At 43.0% G+C, this 17,315-nt stretch overlaps 1 protein-coding gene across 1 annotated transcript in view; it reads left to right on the top strand.

Moving 5' to 3' along the window:
- Positions 1-17,315, top strand: part of LOC111875008 (transcription factor GATA-4) — a 105,136-nt gene that overhangs the window by 71,196 nt on the left and 16,625 nt on the right. Inside the window, exon 4 of the mRNA XM_023871003.2 lies at positions 15,418-15,512. Coding sequence (XP_023726771.1) covers positions 15,418-15,512 — 95 coding nt within the window. The remainder of the gene's footprint in view (positions 1-15,417; positions 15,513-17,315) is intronic.

Here is a 17,315-nt window from a genome sequence, read left to right as displayed (position 1 = left end):
TTTTTTTCTTCTACCCTGAAGATGGAGGCGATACGTTCCTCCGAAACGTCGGTTAACACCACATATACACGGTGCCAAATCCCAGAAGACTGCTTTCTTCATAGTCACCGCCGTGAAAGCCTCAAATCTTACAGGCTTAAATTTGTCTTAAGAAATGCGCATTACACGGAAGAAAGTAGTCGAGGTACATAACAGTAATTTCTGGCTCGCAATTCTGATCTCTGTACACACTATATACCTTCTAGATTAATGGTACTCAAACTCATTGTGCACAGATGTTAAAAAAATGTCTGTCTAGTTGGGTAGAAAAACGAAACAAATGCGCAACTTCATGTTTAATGCTCTTACATTGCGCAGTGCCCACAGACAACAGTTTTAATGGGAATGCAAAGAATGAGTAGGTGACGATACCCGTGGCGAGCTGCTTTGGTACCAGTACCACAGTTTGTGAACCGTTAACCTAAATTTTAAATGTGCATACGTAATGAAAGAAGTTAAGATCTCTAAGTTTGTGACGATGTTACATTAGTACAAATATTACGTTTCTAGACTATCTATAGTCTTGTCCCATGGTAATTTCCTGGCAATCACGTATCTCAACCGTGCTCGTAGTGCGGCTGGTGGGATATTACTCAGCATGAACTTTCACCCGAAACAGTACACCAGTCAGCAGAGAAGAATACATTAGATGGGTCTGTGCGTTCTTCTGATGCATCAGACTAGTAATGTTCGGACATTGGCCTACTTCGCTGAATGCGATCGAATTCCAAAACAACGACTCGCTTCGGTTGCCTCTATGTGACGTCATCACGCTTAAGTTAATAAATAAGAATGCGTACGTGTGTAGCGGCGAAAACATCAGTACACTGAAACACGTACCTCATATTAATCGGAGGCCAACTCGTGTGGGTGGAAATGTGCTCCTGTTGCCCTGGGGTCCACGAAGGGTTCCCGGCGAGTCTGTGGAAAGAAAATTTTCAAGTTATACAGGTCTCATTCTTATTTTGTATCGAATTGAGTACACCGACTCGGAAGCAGAGTTCCAAGAGACCTATTATTATTATTATTATTATTATTATTATTATTATTATTATTGGAGGGGTTGGTTTTCCCCATGCACCGCGACCAGTGGTCTATTGTACGTCCCCCTGTGATATTCTACCAGTCTCTATACCCTACCGATAGTTTCTTTCAACATCCTTTCTAATTAATGATTAATTATCTAATAATCTTTATATAATATGATTCTGAAGGGTTCTGATGATGGTTTATAGCACTCAGAATTACTGGTTTTGGACTTGTCCGTCCATCGTCCGTTATTTTAAAAACAAGAACTGGTGCGTGCCATCAGTCCCGACTCAGCAAGCGAGTTCGACCTTTACTGGCTCAGCGGTATCTAGATGCTTCCCCCATCTACCAGAGGCGTTAGAGACTACTGTTGGGCGGGAAATGTCCTTTATAATTTGGCTCAGTGGCCTCCTTTGGAGATATGAGGTTCTTTTACGTGCCGTAAAGCTACGACACGGGATCCACGGCTTAAAGTCCCTCCCGGAGGACTTGTTACCTGAATTTTTCCGCCCTAAAAAATTCCACGACCTCCGCCGGGTTTGAACCCGCGTACCTTGAGTCATGAGGTGGGAACGTTACCCCTAGACTACGGAGGCCGCTTCGAAGACACCTAACTAGCAGCTTCAAGGACAGTCCGGTTTTGCGTAGTGTTACAGATCGTGCATGGAGTGTTGTAGGGGTGTATTCCACTGGAATGAACCCACATACATTTTTTTGAAGATCGGTTTTTGCGATTTTAAATACGCAGCTGTCGTTGATGTTAATTTGTTGTAAGTAAAAATCGACAAGCAATGCTATAGAGCCTATCGCTTTTTAGGCATGGCAGTGCCTGGAGTAAGATATTTTCATTTGTAATTCCTTAAATATCCACTACACGAAAAAATGCTTTAGCTGTAAATTAATAACTGGCTTAGGACCGAAAGAATGTTGTGCGACGAGCTGTTTTGTGAGATCTTCAGTACTTAATGTGGGCAGGGTGCACAGTATGGGCCACAACATGTGCGAAAACTTCTGTTGTTGACCTTCATCTCCAAATTTTGTTTTTGTACAATTTCGAAGATGAAACGTGCGGATTGATAGTTGGACGGACAAAACTTCCCCATATTTAACAAAATGTGGGGGGGGGGGNGTACCAAAACATGTTTCAGTTTGTAAGCGGTCAGCATTTCAAATACTTTGCTTATGTTTTTGTTTAGGAAACCCTCCCTGGGCTCTTCACAGTCAGGGAGGCAGTCACCGCACAATTGTCGATAGGCCTATATTGAGTGATCTTATGTAATACCTCCTAGGAAGACTCATGGTACTTCTGTTAGAGGCTGAGTCGACCGAAGGACCATAGTGCGGCTGGAAGTGTTAGGTAAATTAAAATATCCAATGACCACATCGGGAATCGAACCCACGACCTTCCGGCTTGTATATATAAATTAATAGCAAAAATGCACAGAAGAAAAACCAGTTGGTTATAGCATGTGGAAAGGATGGAAGAGTGCAGATTTCCGAAGTACATCTACGGTAGTAAATCAATACGGAAAAAAAGACATGGGAAGACCTAGGAAGAGGTGGAAAGACCATTAAGCCGGTAGAGCGCTAAATGTGTATGCCTTGAAGTTATTGATGACTGATTTTGTTTTATGACAGGATGCTTTCCTTGCGCGCGGGCCAGTGTAACGTGATCTGGGCCATTAGCCGTACATTACTTATGCCCAGTACGAAAATTGCATCTTTTGAATTGTAGTCATGATACATTGTTTGGAGCGTGTACAGGCTAAGAGACAGGGTGCAGATGTGTTGAAATAAAGGGAACGCACTCTCACAGTCCAAGTTATCCGCATTATACAATAAACAGTTGCGTTGTTAACGTAGGTTAGTGCATACGTAATTTTCATGATGAGAACAAAGCAAGTACAGTATATGCAGCCAGCTGTAGAACACGTGCCGTGTGTATTGTGATTTGGTCCTGCTGCTTACTGCTTCCGGTCAGTACTGACGGAAGTTTACTTTTGGCGGGAAGTTTAAAAAGAAGCAATGCACAAAATCAAAATTGTGTGCTATACAATAGTACACGATAGTAAGAAAGGTGATTACTTTATTTTTAGTATAGAACCTATACTGGAATAATAAATCTTGTTTTTTAAACTGTTTGAAGCATATAAATACGAAGACATTTTCGAGTGCAGTATAACCGAATCTGAGTTTATCGAAAACCGGGGGGGGGAGTCTTGGGGGTAGAATATAGAATGAAAATTAGCAATAGTTTTTCTTCTGATGAAAGGAAACAACTTAATTTTGAAATGGGAGCGATAAAATGAAGTTAAAGGAAAATATTTATTTATTTATTACTTCTCCTGTAATTTGAGTTCCGTAGCAACTGCAGGATCTTACTTACGACAGTTTAACTGAGCGGGAGTTCCCTATCACAAGGAAGCAGCTAATCCTGCAGCCACCAAAATCTGTGCAGCGTACATTAACAGACCACTTAAAAATAAAAGCGTGATGGAGGAACAAGGGGAAAGAAAAGAAATATGGGCCCACGTTACTCAGAAACAGTTACATATGTAAAATGAGTGTCTAGGTTTTGGATAGGCTCATAGATACATTACTAGTGGGGTGGGACCAAGTCCATTGTACTGCGGCCACTTCTGTCGTATTGTACCAGCCGTGAGGGTGATTGTGGAGCGATTGGTGGTATGAAGTTTGCCAGGGGAAACCGAAGTACACGGAGAAAATCTGCCCCAGAACCACTTCGTCCACCACAAATCCCACTTAACCAGACCCGGGATCGAACCCGGGCCGCCGCGGTGGGAAACCAGCGACTAACCGCTTGAACTATGGTGCGACCTCTCATACATACATAGTGCAGAATGTTTTGATTAGGAGTGAAAAGATCCCTTGCGACTTGTTTGCATGGATGATTAACTGCATTAGTTAAAGGGAATTGCCTGTGAATGATCTCGTAAAGCGGCAACGTCTCCAGAGGGCGTGGACGGGGTGGACGGGGTGAAACTCCAAAACTTCAGGTTCTGTATGAGCTGTAGATATATATATATTTTTAAAATTTTGATTCTTGTTAATACTTGGTGGAGGGGGAGATCCCGGGCTGCTCCACCCCCCGCAAGCGCCCATGATCCCAGTGGTAGTGATGTCAGTTATAGTCCGAATTTTATGGGTGACGAGTATTTGAGGTCACTACCCGCCTTATTTATGTTCTCTACATGAGATTTGACTTTTACCCTGCGGTGAAATACCGTATTGCAGTCTCCTGGGTTATGACGTCATGTAGCTTGGTACGTAGCTATTTACGTTTCGGAGGAAGATACAGTCTCCGTTTTCATGGTAGAAAGGAACGATGGAGACGGAAGGGAGGAAACTACTCGGTTCCCTTCTGTTTCATGTACCTTGAAGATGAAGGCAGTGTGCTCCTCGTCCGGTACCAGACTACAGAACACAATAAAAATTAGACCTGTCTATGTCCTTACTGTTCTGACCAATCAGGGTTCGTAACGTTTAGCTTCATGGCAGACCAATCGCAATTTGTGGCATTTTCCTGTATTAACTTTCAGATATAAGATTCTGTTTTCTCAACCCTGAAGGAGGAGGCAGCACGTTCCTCGAAACCGACTATTATTATTATTATTACCACTTTGATATATTGGGTTTCTGGACTTTATCCATCGTCCTGGTTTTTAAAATAAATAAAAACACGACGTTTCGGAAACTGGATCTGTTTCCGTCCTCAGGTGAAGGAAAAGGGAAACACCTATTCTGTTGGGTCCGTTAGAAAGAGCTAGCTCTTTCAGTGTGTTATACACCATCGTCAGAATCCTATAGTAACTATTACCACTTTGCCACATACCCAGAAGATCCTGCTATCCTCCGTCTTAAAAACCTCATATATATTTCCCAAGTTATATAGAACTTCACACTGTTGTTAGGCAGTAAAGTACATACGTACTGTATTTACTTCCATATTTTTATATGGCACTTGTTTCACGCCCGTTCTCATGCAACGCTACCAGGAAAGCGCACACGCTATGTATGTGCACCACTCACTACAACCTCCACCGATGCTAGAAGCTTTCTGCTACGTCACGGAGACCCCAGTTTTGTTGATACAACACGTGTGAGAGAGAAAGATCAGTTTAATGAGTCATTACTGAAAGGCTTTGGAATGGCCGTGGGTCACGGAGATTTATGGCCTCTGCCCGATAACGCAGCTCGGGTGTACATTACCTGACACGTCATAAATTTCACATTAGTTCAATGCAGCACGCATATATGGCCCAGTAGGCAGATGAGTGATTTTGGCATGTGTGTATTTCAGTTTATTTACTTTTGTTTAATGATAGTGTAGCGCGTATAGCTGTTGTTATGCAACGATCGCGAAAAGGAACATGTGTTGCTTGGTAACGGCCGGTAAACACGTCAACAATACCCGGGCTATCGCTAGGTAATTGCTCAGTAAACGGGTTCCTGCGGCAACGGATACGCATGCAACGGTCGAGGTATTGTTGGACTATTATAATGGAAACAGCATTTTCTTGTGGTTCGTGCCGAAATGTTACAAGCAGGGTCGGTCGAATTCCGGAGTTGTCAGCATTTCATTTAGGTAAGTGACGGGAAATACCTGGTTGGTGAGGGATTTCAGTTGTCCAGTTGAAAGTCAGCCTTTGAAAATAAGACTAGGAGGTTGGTGTCAAATGGCCGCCAGCCTAGGACCCAATTAGAGATGTCAGTTTACAAGAGTTCTGCACGGGCGGCTGTGACAAGAGGACCTGAGTGCCGGAAGCTGAATGAAACCGTTGCTGGGAAACGGCTAGTGGAAACTGCAATAGACTGAGGACACTAGTATGTGTCAGCGACCCGTAAAATGTAGTTCCGGGTGGTGCATACAAGTGGTTAATAAATTCATTCACTAATTCGACCCCGTATACAGCCCCACAACACCCCTAATTACATGACAGTATTGTCACTTAACAAGGGTTTTTTTTCCTTGGCGCTACAGCCCCAGTGGGCCTAGGCTTACCTCCATGAACTTCTCCGTTCAATTCGGGTTTTCTAGATCTTACACATTCGGTAGGACTCCTTGGGCGGGTGATCAGCTCGTCGCAAGGCCTCTACCTGTACACAGAAAAATACACACAAACATCCATGCCCTGAGTGGGATTCGAACCCACGATCCCGGCTTCCGAGCGAGCGAAGACAGTGCACGCCTTAGACCGCTCGGCTACCGTGACTGGCTATAAGGAGTTTGGCGTGACAAATAACAGTGGGTTCTGTATTTGATGATTTGGATTATTGGTACTTCTTTACAATTACAGTTGATTATAACAGCTCACACATTGAACTCCTTCTGAAGGACGTCTGGCTGACGAATCTCTCACTGCTGTCTGGGTCTTGGACTGGTCTCTGCTCCCGACTGACTTCAATTCATGAGTGAGCTCCCTGAACCGCCAGAGAACCTAATAGAGATCACCGCCCCCAAGGGTACCATTGCTGTTCTTCATGAATGCGTTGCCGTGGAAAGCATTTAAAAATTCCTAAGCAACTGTTTGTTTTCTAAATGTTTACAATTTTCAGTTTCAGTATCCATGGTTTANCATGAACTTCTCCGTTCAATTCGGGTTTTCTAGATCTTACACATTCGGTAGGACTCCTTGGGCGGGTGATCAGCTCGTCGCAAGGCCTCTACCTGTACACAGAAAAATACACACAAACATCCATGCCCTGAGTGGGATTCGAACCCACGATCCCGGCTTCCGAGCGAGCGAAGACAGTGCACGCCTTAGACCGCTCGGCTACCGTGACTGGCTATAAGGAGTTTGGCGTGACAAATAACAGTGGGTTCTGTATTTGATGATTTGGATTNATTACTTCGTACAATTTGGCAGTACACAACCTTTCATGTCGTTGTGAAATGTTAAGACTAAGTTTATTATTATTTGTTGTTGCAGGAAGGGTAGTTCTGGTCTGTCTTATGCACTGCCACGAACTCAGTACCTTTCTCCCTTGTATTTCTCGCGAGCTAACCCCTTTGAAAAGAAAGTACCTCTTTTCAAACTCTTAGCGAGCTTAAACCTTTCTATGATTTTTTTTTGTATGCTGTAGGTAGACTAAACCTTTTTTTTTCCAGGAGGCAGGATGTCCTCTTTCTTACTGAACCTTTACCTTCTATGAATAATATTAACTAACGATGCATGTCAATAGTGTGTTGGCCGGGACTCGATCCTAGGGTTGGAAGCCCTTGGACGGCCATAATGGAAACCGTGTTTTGTAATCGGTCGGTTTCCAGGAGTCAGTCTCTCCGTGGCAACGTGTTTTCCCATTCGTTTCCTAGTAATGGCCCACATAATATATTTTTTTTCTGTGTGAATGACTAGTGATATTGTAAAAGTTTCTCAAGGGGAATGGGTTTTGTCATGAGACAGAACTTGACAAATATGAGCCCACTGTAAAGCAGAGGCCTAAATACAGAGACAGGTAGGTAGGTCTAAGGCATTCGTCGTTCTATACTTCCTTGTGAAGAAGGGCAGAGCCGACAACTAAACCACAAATAACAGAAATTGCTCTAATTCTTAGAGCGATTAACGGGAGGACTGAACGAATGGTCAGTTAATGCTTCGGTACAATCTGATCAGTTACAGAAAACACAGAAAATTTTCATAGGCGTCAGAACTGGAATCGCGTTAGTTAATTTGGCCCGACTTAACGGTCACAGGCTGATCACGACGGCCAGTGAGTTTGTTGCGACTCAAGAGTGCAGAAATAATATTTCCGGCAAAAGAAAGCAAACAGTGTGAACGTAATTTTAATAAAATCAGCCTTCACTCACACTGGCAGTTTTGGTTCAATTCCTGACAGGGATATGCATGCTTGAAGATGTTTTTGTCGTTTCCGTTATCATTACGTCATCTAGGCGACTCCCTCACCTTAGCTGTAGTTCTTACCAATATTACGTCACGAAATTTTCAGGCGACCTTCCACGCAGGGCAAGCGGCACGAATTGCCCTTTTGTAAATAGTTTACAGTCTACGTAGGTATGTGTAGACTGTGTTAACTGCGTCTTCATACTGTTTAACTAATACTAATACTTCATCAGGCAAGTTAAATCGTGAAGGATGAAATAGGCTGGGTATCCAGAACGTATGAGAATCTCTCTGCCTGTTAATCAATCAATCAATCACTTTACAGCCCTTGTAGACCTTGGCCGCTTTTTCAACTTAATCTATCCACAGTCTGTAGAACTCCTTGGACGAGGGATCAGACCATCGCAAGGCCGCTACCTACTCAGGACAGTACAAACAATAGAATGAACGCACACAGACAACCGTGCCTCGAGTGGGATTCGAACCCACGATCGCAGTGTTCGAGCGGGCGAAAACAGTTCATGCCTTAGATCGCACGGCCACTGTGATTGGTGAGGAATTAGATCTACATACAAAAATTTAGTCGGAAACCCTGAAGACAAGGGGGAGAGACCTCTCTGGGAGAACTTGTAATAGATAAGGGGATAATATTAAAATGTATTTAAGTGACTGCTGTTTGAAGGTGTAGATCATTCATTAGCTTTCGGCTTCAGCAGAAGCAATACCAATTTGAATACGGTCACATGCATCTCCCTACACAGAATGCTGGACAGCATATTAATGTTATTTCAAATTTTGAGACAACAAATTTGAATTATTTTTAATTCTATATACTTGAATAATCCCAAGGCATTTAATAGGAAAAGATAATGCGTGTTCAGCCACTGTTTACAGCACTCGCTAAAAGTGACATCACACTGTCAGACACGTAGTTTCAGATTAGCTCAGCTGCTAGACCAATACTGAGGTTAGCATTAGGACACCGAGTGGCCTAAAGACAAATAACTAGGAGCTAGTCAGTAAGGCAAAAGGTAGTCAGCTGTCACTGTGCTTAAAAGCGACGAATTCTTAATCATAGGAGTAAATGGAAGTGGTCAGTTGTGTTTATAGTTTTTAGTGGCAGAGCTGGGAGAATGTCTTGGCAACTTGACATCGGTGTACTACGACGCCTGCGTCAGGGCTGTTCATTGTGTGAACAGCGAATATTAATGTCATGTCTTGTGTTGCTAACATGGAGGCAAATCGCAAGCACCTTTGTAACTGCAACATGTAAATTAAAGAAAATTGTCGTTAGAAAACAATCTGCATTCGTCTCGTAGGGACGAATTATGAATTTGTATGTGTTTGTACGTATAAGTATGTAGGGAACTGTTTTCGTTCCGTCAGCGTTGTACAAGCACAGTGAAATTGCGTTGTAAACTATTTGGATGGTAGTAAAACGCTCCAAAGTTGTTGTTTGCTGACAGTAGGTGCACTCTCCCTTCCCCAGCAGATATTTACCATTTAGCCATATGTCGAATCCATGTTTGAAATAAGCCCATTTGTGAATCCGCCCAACTATGACGTGTTTAGGTGACTGGAGACGCGGGTTTGGATTGGTGATTGGTTTTATTAATCACTTACAGGTCGTAACTACAATTAATTATAACACTGTTACTGATTTTCACACTCCAAATCACTCCACTCTAATCTCTTCAGTCTCTGCTGAACTAAATCACTCTCTCTTAGTACCACTGCACTATAGCACACAAAGTATTCAAATCAAACGTTAAATCTCCACAGGCCGACCTTCTGTACTCTCCTGTACTCCTAGTCACAATTCGCTCCTCCAGCCTACGACTGACTTTCAGTCCCTGCATTCACTTTTCTTATAAGCCTTCGGCACGGACCACGCATAGAAAACACAGTTCTGTTGTTGCCTAAGGAAGACTAAACAGAAAACAAATCACGTGATTCCTAGCCAGCGTCTTCATTGGTGCGCTGTTGCCTAGCAACGCGCAATAACATTCTTCCACTGAGACATCTTCCATTGTTGCCTTGTTTGTATTTAGTCGCGGGGTGTTTACCGGTCCGATACTAAGCAACGCTATGGAAATCCATGTTACTTTATTTTCGTAATGTTTAGTATGAGTATTATGCCACTGGAGACGAACCTCACTCTGTAGCCTACTTTTCATATTTTAAAGAATGAAAGGAGACTTACGGGATCTCTTCTGCTGTCTGTGAATCCCCCCCCCCCAATGCTGCCTTTATAGGTCTGTTACGTCCACAAGGCAGGAAGTTGACATGTATAGGAGAATTTTTTAATTTAAGCACATTTTTACTGACAAAAAGAAAAATCGTGTTCTAAATTCTCAAGTAAGATCAGCAAACACCTTGGTAATTCTTTTGTTTAGAATTTAATTCTTATTTGATACCGGCGACAGTGGGTACAGTGGACAAGCTGGTTGTTTGCATCAGCGTGAATTGTTTGTGTACTTTGCTCTTAAGACCGCTGGCATTTATATCTGATCTATATGGTAAATAAGGCCGCGCCATAGCTCAAGCTGTTAGTCTCTGGCTTCCCTCCGCAGCGGCCCGGGTTGGAGCCCGGGTCTGATCAAGTGGGATTTGTGGCGGACAGAGTGGCGCTCTGGCAGGCTTTCTCTGAGTACTTGTTTCCCCTGCCAATCTATATTCCACCAAATTCTCCATAATCATAATAACCCGGGGCAGGTACAATATGCCAATCAGTGGCCGACATGCCGAGTGGGCCCAACTAGACTCCACCCCCCCACCACTATGCGAACTAAAAAAATTGTAAATACTTATGAAGCATAGATATTTTTATTTTTAAAAACTATTCTCTGATCCCGTAGCCTTCATTGTAGGCCAGTTTTGTATTACTTTCACATTCTGGGGAATAGGCCTGATTAAAATTAGAACTTACATCCGCTGCTGTGCGTTGTTTTGCGTCTTGCTCTACCGAACAGATAGGGCGGTACATATGTGCAGTTGATAACCTGTCATTTATCAGTAACGCTACTACTGTGAAAGCTACGACGTTCAATGAAAATAACTGGCTGATTGCTGGAACTTCTGATTTGCCTTACCGTAAGGGATTATGTGCCGGTCACGGTAGCCGAGCGGTTTAAGGCATGTAGTGTCTTCGCTCGCTCGGAAGCCGGGATCGTGGGTTCGAATCCCACGCAAGGTATGGATGTTTAGTGTGTGTTTGCGTTTATTCTGTCTGTGTTTAGGTAGAGGCCTTCCGACGAGGTGATTACCCGTCCAAGGAGTCCCACCGTCTGTAAAAATGATCATGAAACCGAGAAATCAGCCCCGTGCTCAAAAGTGGGAGCGAGAGGAGGAGCAAAGAAGAAAGAGAAGGGATTGTGGACTGAACTAAAATTGTAATTCAATTTTAATGAACCGTGATGCACACTTTCTGCTTGAAGCAAACCTGCCTTTGTATTTCAGGAGCAATGATCCAGGCTTTGGTTCAGGGGGCAACAAGGAATTCAGGTTTCCCAGGAACTTGGGACGTTTCTGTAATTGGCTTCTGACGTTTGTCATCTCGATGCTCTAAATCCCAGAAATGTGTACATTGTATTTTAAATCTTTATTTAAATCGTTCGTGTATTTATTTGATTAAACAAGAACATTAGCCCGTATAAGTAAAGCTTCTGGCTATTGGCAAGATGACTAGGGTTCAGTCTCCAGCAGGGACAGGGATATTTATCTTTTATCACCTGGTCCAGTCGCCTAATCCCCCCTCGCCCGTCCCATCTGGTGGGTACCAAGACGCTTTCTCCGCTATAGAACGGCCCCAGCCTGAAGAGGACCTCTCCGCTCCATTCAGTGGTTTCGTGGCTGAGAGTGTATGGAATTTGCAGTGTAATAAATGGACGAATTCCAGTGGGTGACCGCCGCGATTGTGGATGGGGCTTACTGACATATTTCGATTATAAATTTTCGTTAAAGTAGTATAAAGGAAAATACTGATTTGCTTCATAACATACTCTTCTTACCTTGATGTAACAAAGTCATTGCATTTGTTCTGCCTTGATGGATTAGGCCCTCTGTCCTGTTTCCCATCATAATTAATTGAATCTTGTAGACAGTCGGTAGGACTCCTTGCAGGGGGATCAGCCCGACGCAAAGCAGCCACTGTACAGCGACAACACAGAAACAACAAAGGTAGACAGACATCCATGCCTCGAGTGGAATTCGAAACCACGATCCCAATGCTTGAGCGGGCGAAGACATTTCATGCCTTAGACCGCGCACCCACTGTGATCGGCTCCAGTGTATTTAAGCGAATGTAATGACAGTATTGCAAACGGTATTTACGCCTGAAATGAAAATTTCGGTGCGTAAGGAATATAACCAATTGTAAAGTGAAGATGGCGATAGTGTTTCTAATAAGTAATAAGAAGGCTGTAATAAAATTATCAGGATTCAGAAATGTTTAAATTGTCATTGTTTTTATCTTTAACATCCAGTTGGTAGTCACATAGCAGGCTGTATTCAGGCGCGTCTGCAAGCTTTCGCATATTAAAGTCGCTTCGTCAGTCCATCCGCTCGCCCTACTGTCCTTCCTGTCGTCATTCCAGTCGCCCTTCTATCCGTCCTGCCATCACTCCCTTCCCCGCCCTCTGTCCTTCCTACCGTCATTCCAATCGCCCTTCTATCCGTCCTGCCGTCACTCCGCCCGCTCTCTATCCTTCCTACCGTCATTCCAGCCGCCCTTCTATCCGTCCTGCCGTCACTCCGCCCTCCTGTCACTCCGGCCGTCCCCCACTCCGTCTTTCCTCCGTCCTTTCTGTCACTGATTCTGTATTCACGAAACAACTGCGGTGTTGCTGAACAGATCTTAATGGAATTTTAAATTGAGAATTTTAATTAATTTTGTCCAACATTACAATTTTAATTAAATCGGACAATTAGTATGTGAAGATGTATGGGGGAGTGGATGTACAGACGCACGTTTTCTTGACCTCGGCACTGGTTGGAGGCGAGTCATCAGCTTCAAGCCCTTATCACTTTACCCCCGAAGAAAGAGCCCCCGGAAACAATTGGATAGGAGGCTGGGTGGGCCACAGAGCCGGTCTGAAGACCGTGGAGAAGAGAAAATTCTTGATCCAACCAGGACTCGAACTCTGACCCCTCGGTCGTCCAGCCCTGTAGCCAGTCGCTATACCGACTGCGCTGTCCAGGCTCCACATATATAAATGCAGACATGCGGATTCAGCCGAAAGAAAACTTCGTTTGTTACAGACAACATGAGACGTTGGTATTCTTCACGTGTGCTAACTTTGCGTTTGTTTGGGAGACCCCATTTGATTGTTGCGTAGGCTATACAAGTTATGAGATGCATGGATTTTTCATTATTTTCTCTTCAGCTTTAGCTCGAAACATGTTTCACTCCGACAAATATTTAAGAGTTACGCTCGAGGTTACCGCAAGCATGCATACGTGTAGGTACATGCGACCTGAGGTTTATCGCCTCACATGTTTCTTTTGTTATAAGAGCCATTTTTGAAATATTCGATAAATTTAAATTTGTGCTTTATCCAATATTCCAATTGACAGCCCCCCCCAATTTAAATCCGGTGTGCAACTTTCCACGTAGTCTCGCAATACCTAACGTCATTGAGATCTTTCCACAAGTTTCAGCTGTAAACCGTGTGGACGGATACTTCATTGTGAGTTAATTCTATACACTATGTCCAATGAACCCGTAACGAAAGTACTGTCACGTGTAATAATAAACATGAGTAATAAGTTTTGGGCCGGTCACAGTAGCCTTTTATAAAATGCCGGACAAGCTAACAGATTACCATCTCCAATGGTTCCAGTACTGCTGTTCGTGTCAGCGTTGTGTCGGATACGCCTGTAATACCGTGGTGACCGAACACGTTGCCCAGCAACGGGCGTCTATTCTCGTTTACAGCGTAACGCTCAGTAACCTATGCCTAGGAGTGCGTCACAATACCAAAAACTGTTGCTAGATGTATTCATATTCGTATTATTAGAGGGGGTGGGTTTCCCCATGCACTTATACCACTTATTGGTCCATTGTGCGTCCCCCTTTAATTTACACTGTCGCCATACCCTACCGGTAACGGTGCGTGCCATCAGCCCCGTTGAGCCAACGAGGTCGGCCCTCGGTACCGTGATGCTTCCCCATCTACCAGAGGCATTGGAAACTACTTGGGCGGGAAAGTATTGCCTTTAATTTAGCTCAGAGGCCTCCTAGAGACATGAGGTTCTTTTACGTGCCGTAAATCTACGACACGGGACACACGGCTTAAAGTCCCTCCCGGAGGACTTGTTCCCTGAATTTTTCCGCCCTTAAAAATTCCACGACCTCCGCCGGGTTTGAACCCGCGTACCTTGAGGCATGAACGTTACCCCTAGACTACGGAGGCCGCTTTGCTAGATGTATGTTCACTGTGTATCACATTATGCATGCTGTCCTCTTATTTCAGTTCCAAGTGCCGGGAGAAGGAAATAAGGATGTTTATCACGGTGTTTCTGTTGCAGCGTCTTGCTAACCGGAAGAGGAACCGAGTCCTGTGATGATGAATAATGTTTTCTTTTCCCCCTTGGCATGATGTTTTGTACTTCCTCGTGTAAGTCACGTACTGTGTGTCTCTTATGTAGTCGAGACCGCTGAGTACTTCTCGGAGGGTCGCGAATGTGTGAACTGCGGCGCCATTTCCACTCCCCTGTGGCGTCGGGACGGTACTGGCCACTACCTGTGCAACGCTTGCGGTCTCTACCACAAGATGAATGGCATGAACCGCCCCCTGGTTAAACAGCCACGGCGTCTGGTAAGGCAGACCACACAGGCGATACCACGCCGTAACTTTAAGGAAACCAAAGTATTCGAATTATTTTGCGTTTTGGAAAATCTCTCCAGATCAAAACCGTTTAAAGTTACCTGCCATTGTTTTCCCTGCAGTAATGTGGTTTATAATGTTAACATACCCCTTTTTAAAGTCATTTTTGTCATGATGAAATTGCTTGAAATTAATCTGAAGTTGTGTTCTATTTGAAGTGCTTTATAACTTCAGTTTATATCTGTGCAAGAAAAGACGACTCGCCGGAGTTTGGCATCAGTATCCACTACCCGAGAATAATGTGGGCTTTTAATTTTGTTGAATGTCATTTCGAAATTGTCACCTATCGCTGTTGTGCCCGTACAGAGTCGTGATCTGATTAGTTCATTTCTTGCGGTATAATTGCCCCAAATTAAGCCAATTTGTCAGATTATCCATGTACAGAAGTAAAACCGTTAATAGATCATTAGAATAAAGAAATATTAAAATATGAAATTTATTTCCAAATTCGAATACTTTAATGTATGTACTATATGTAGGTACGCCTTGTGGGAATCCCCCGTGACGCCGCCGCATCAACCTCGCCCTGACCCCTGCCCGTCCTCTCTAGTAATTTGTCTGGTGACCCTTGGCTAATGGAGCACTTGTGTACTTTTCAGTGGCGGCGTCGGAGACGGGGGATTACTACAAAAACTTCTATGGGTTTAATGGGATCACGCGAAGTCCACTGGAGGAAAAATCCAACAGACGTTTGGTAGGTGATGATAACTCTCCTCTAAAATAATACATTTAAAACCCCGTTAATATATTCCATGTGAATGTAGGCCAGTACGGGGTTCCGTAACCCTGCGTATGTTTATGTTTAATAACTTGAACAAACTTTGCAGAGACATTTAAAATAAACTATTAAACTGTTTAAGAAGCCATTGACACCCGCTGTGGTAATGGTCATACTGTCATAAGTGTCTTTACTAAGGTTTTCCCATTATTCATGTTGAGACATTTGTAAGTATTAACCGTAATTGAAATTCAGCAGAAAATCTGTTAATTGATTTGCATACTGTTTCGTGCTACAACGCATGAACTACATGTGATGGCGCGTGGGAATTTTGCAGCCGGAAATGAGACCCGGTTAACTTGAGAAACAAGAACTGTATATAAAAATGATTCTAATCACTGGTGGATGAAGTGATCAGAAATCCACGTTTTTAACGAATACAGCCTCAGAAATATTAGTAACTTAATATTTGAATCATTATAACATTTTCGCAGTAAAATTCTACATATTATGGAATTTCTGCACAAGAGACTGAAATTTTGATGTTTTTTTTTTCCGTGCAACATTTATTGAAGATCTAAAACTGAAAATTAATAAGCCTGACAGGAATCTAAATTATACATCGGTATCTATTAAATCCTTCACAGTTTTAATTAAAACCAAACTTAGTTGTAGTTCACAATGGAATATATTATCATAAAACACTACACGCAATTCTACTGCTTTCCTTAGCTTCTGCTATTAAATAACAACAGAATTCATCTTTCTGGGAAGAATGTTTAAATTTCTTGGATTTTCCTTCAGAGGAATCGCATTATTCTGTAAATATTTTGAAACTTAAACTAAAGTTGCATGAGAATTGTTGAAAATTTTGTTGCTATTTTAAGCGTTAATTTCTTTCATCACACCAACACAGCTAGATCTGAGCATGCATATTTTAAGGTACTTAACTCCGCAGGTTCAGTATTTTAGTTATGTAATTATCTTAATGCATGTTAATTTAGGCTTCTCTGTATGTTGTGAATTGTAGCCTGTATTTAATGTATTATTGTAATATATTCATATGCTCCTATGCTAATTGCAGTAGGTAAGGTATCTTTAGCTGCGGAGAAAACGGCAGTACATCCTAGGATTTTTTTTTTCGCTGGCTCTACAGCCCCCTTGGGCCCTGGCCTCTGATTTTCAGTTTCATGTTCATTTAACAGACGCTAGGACTCCTTCGACGAGTGATCAGCTCCTCGCAAGGCCTCTGCCTAAATACAGGACAACACAAACACACAATGAACACATACACATACCAAACATCCATGCCTTAAGTGAAATTCGAACCCAGGATCCCGGCTTCCGAGCGAGCGAAGACAGTGCATGCCTTTGACCGCTGGGCTACCGTGACCGGCACATCCTGCGATTACGAGTTATAATTCCGTTCTGTGGACACATTTTTCTGTGTATCACGTTTTACCAGATTTCATATTCATGTACTTATTACATTGTAACAGAAAGTACTTAAGATGTCAAACCAGAAAAAATAAATCATCCACAAGTTCATAAAGATGGAAATGTAATTAATTTAGAAACAGTCACTGACTCACCATCCACAAGTTCATAAAGATGGAAATGTAATTAATTTAGAAACAGTCACTGACTCACTCTCTCTCAGCGACTCATCCAGCCACTCGCTCACTTTGTGACTTGCTCACCAAAACACTCACAACTCGCTTCGAGACTCGCCAAACTTCTCGCTCATCATTCATCCGTTCTTTTCATCGCCGTTCACCC

Source organism: Cryptotermes secundus, unplaced genomic scaffold (genome assembly GCF_002891405.2).
Source record: "Cryptotermes secundus unplaced genomic scaffold, Csec_1.0 scaffold973, whole genome shotgun sequence".
Lineage (NCBI taxonomy): Eukaryota > Metazoa > Arthropoda > Insecta > Blattodea > Kalotermitidae > Cryptotermes > Cryptotermes secundus.
Note: the sequence above shows the minus strand (reverse complement) of the source record. Positions and strands in the feature narration are given on the sequence as shown.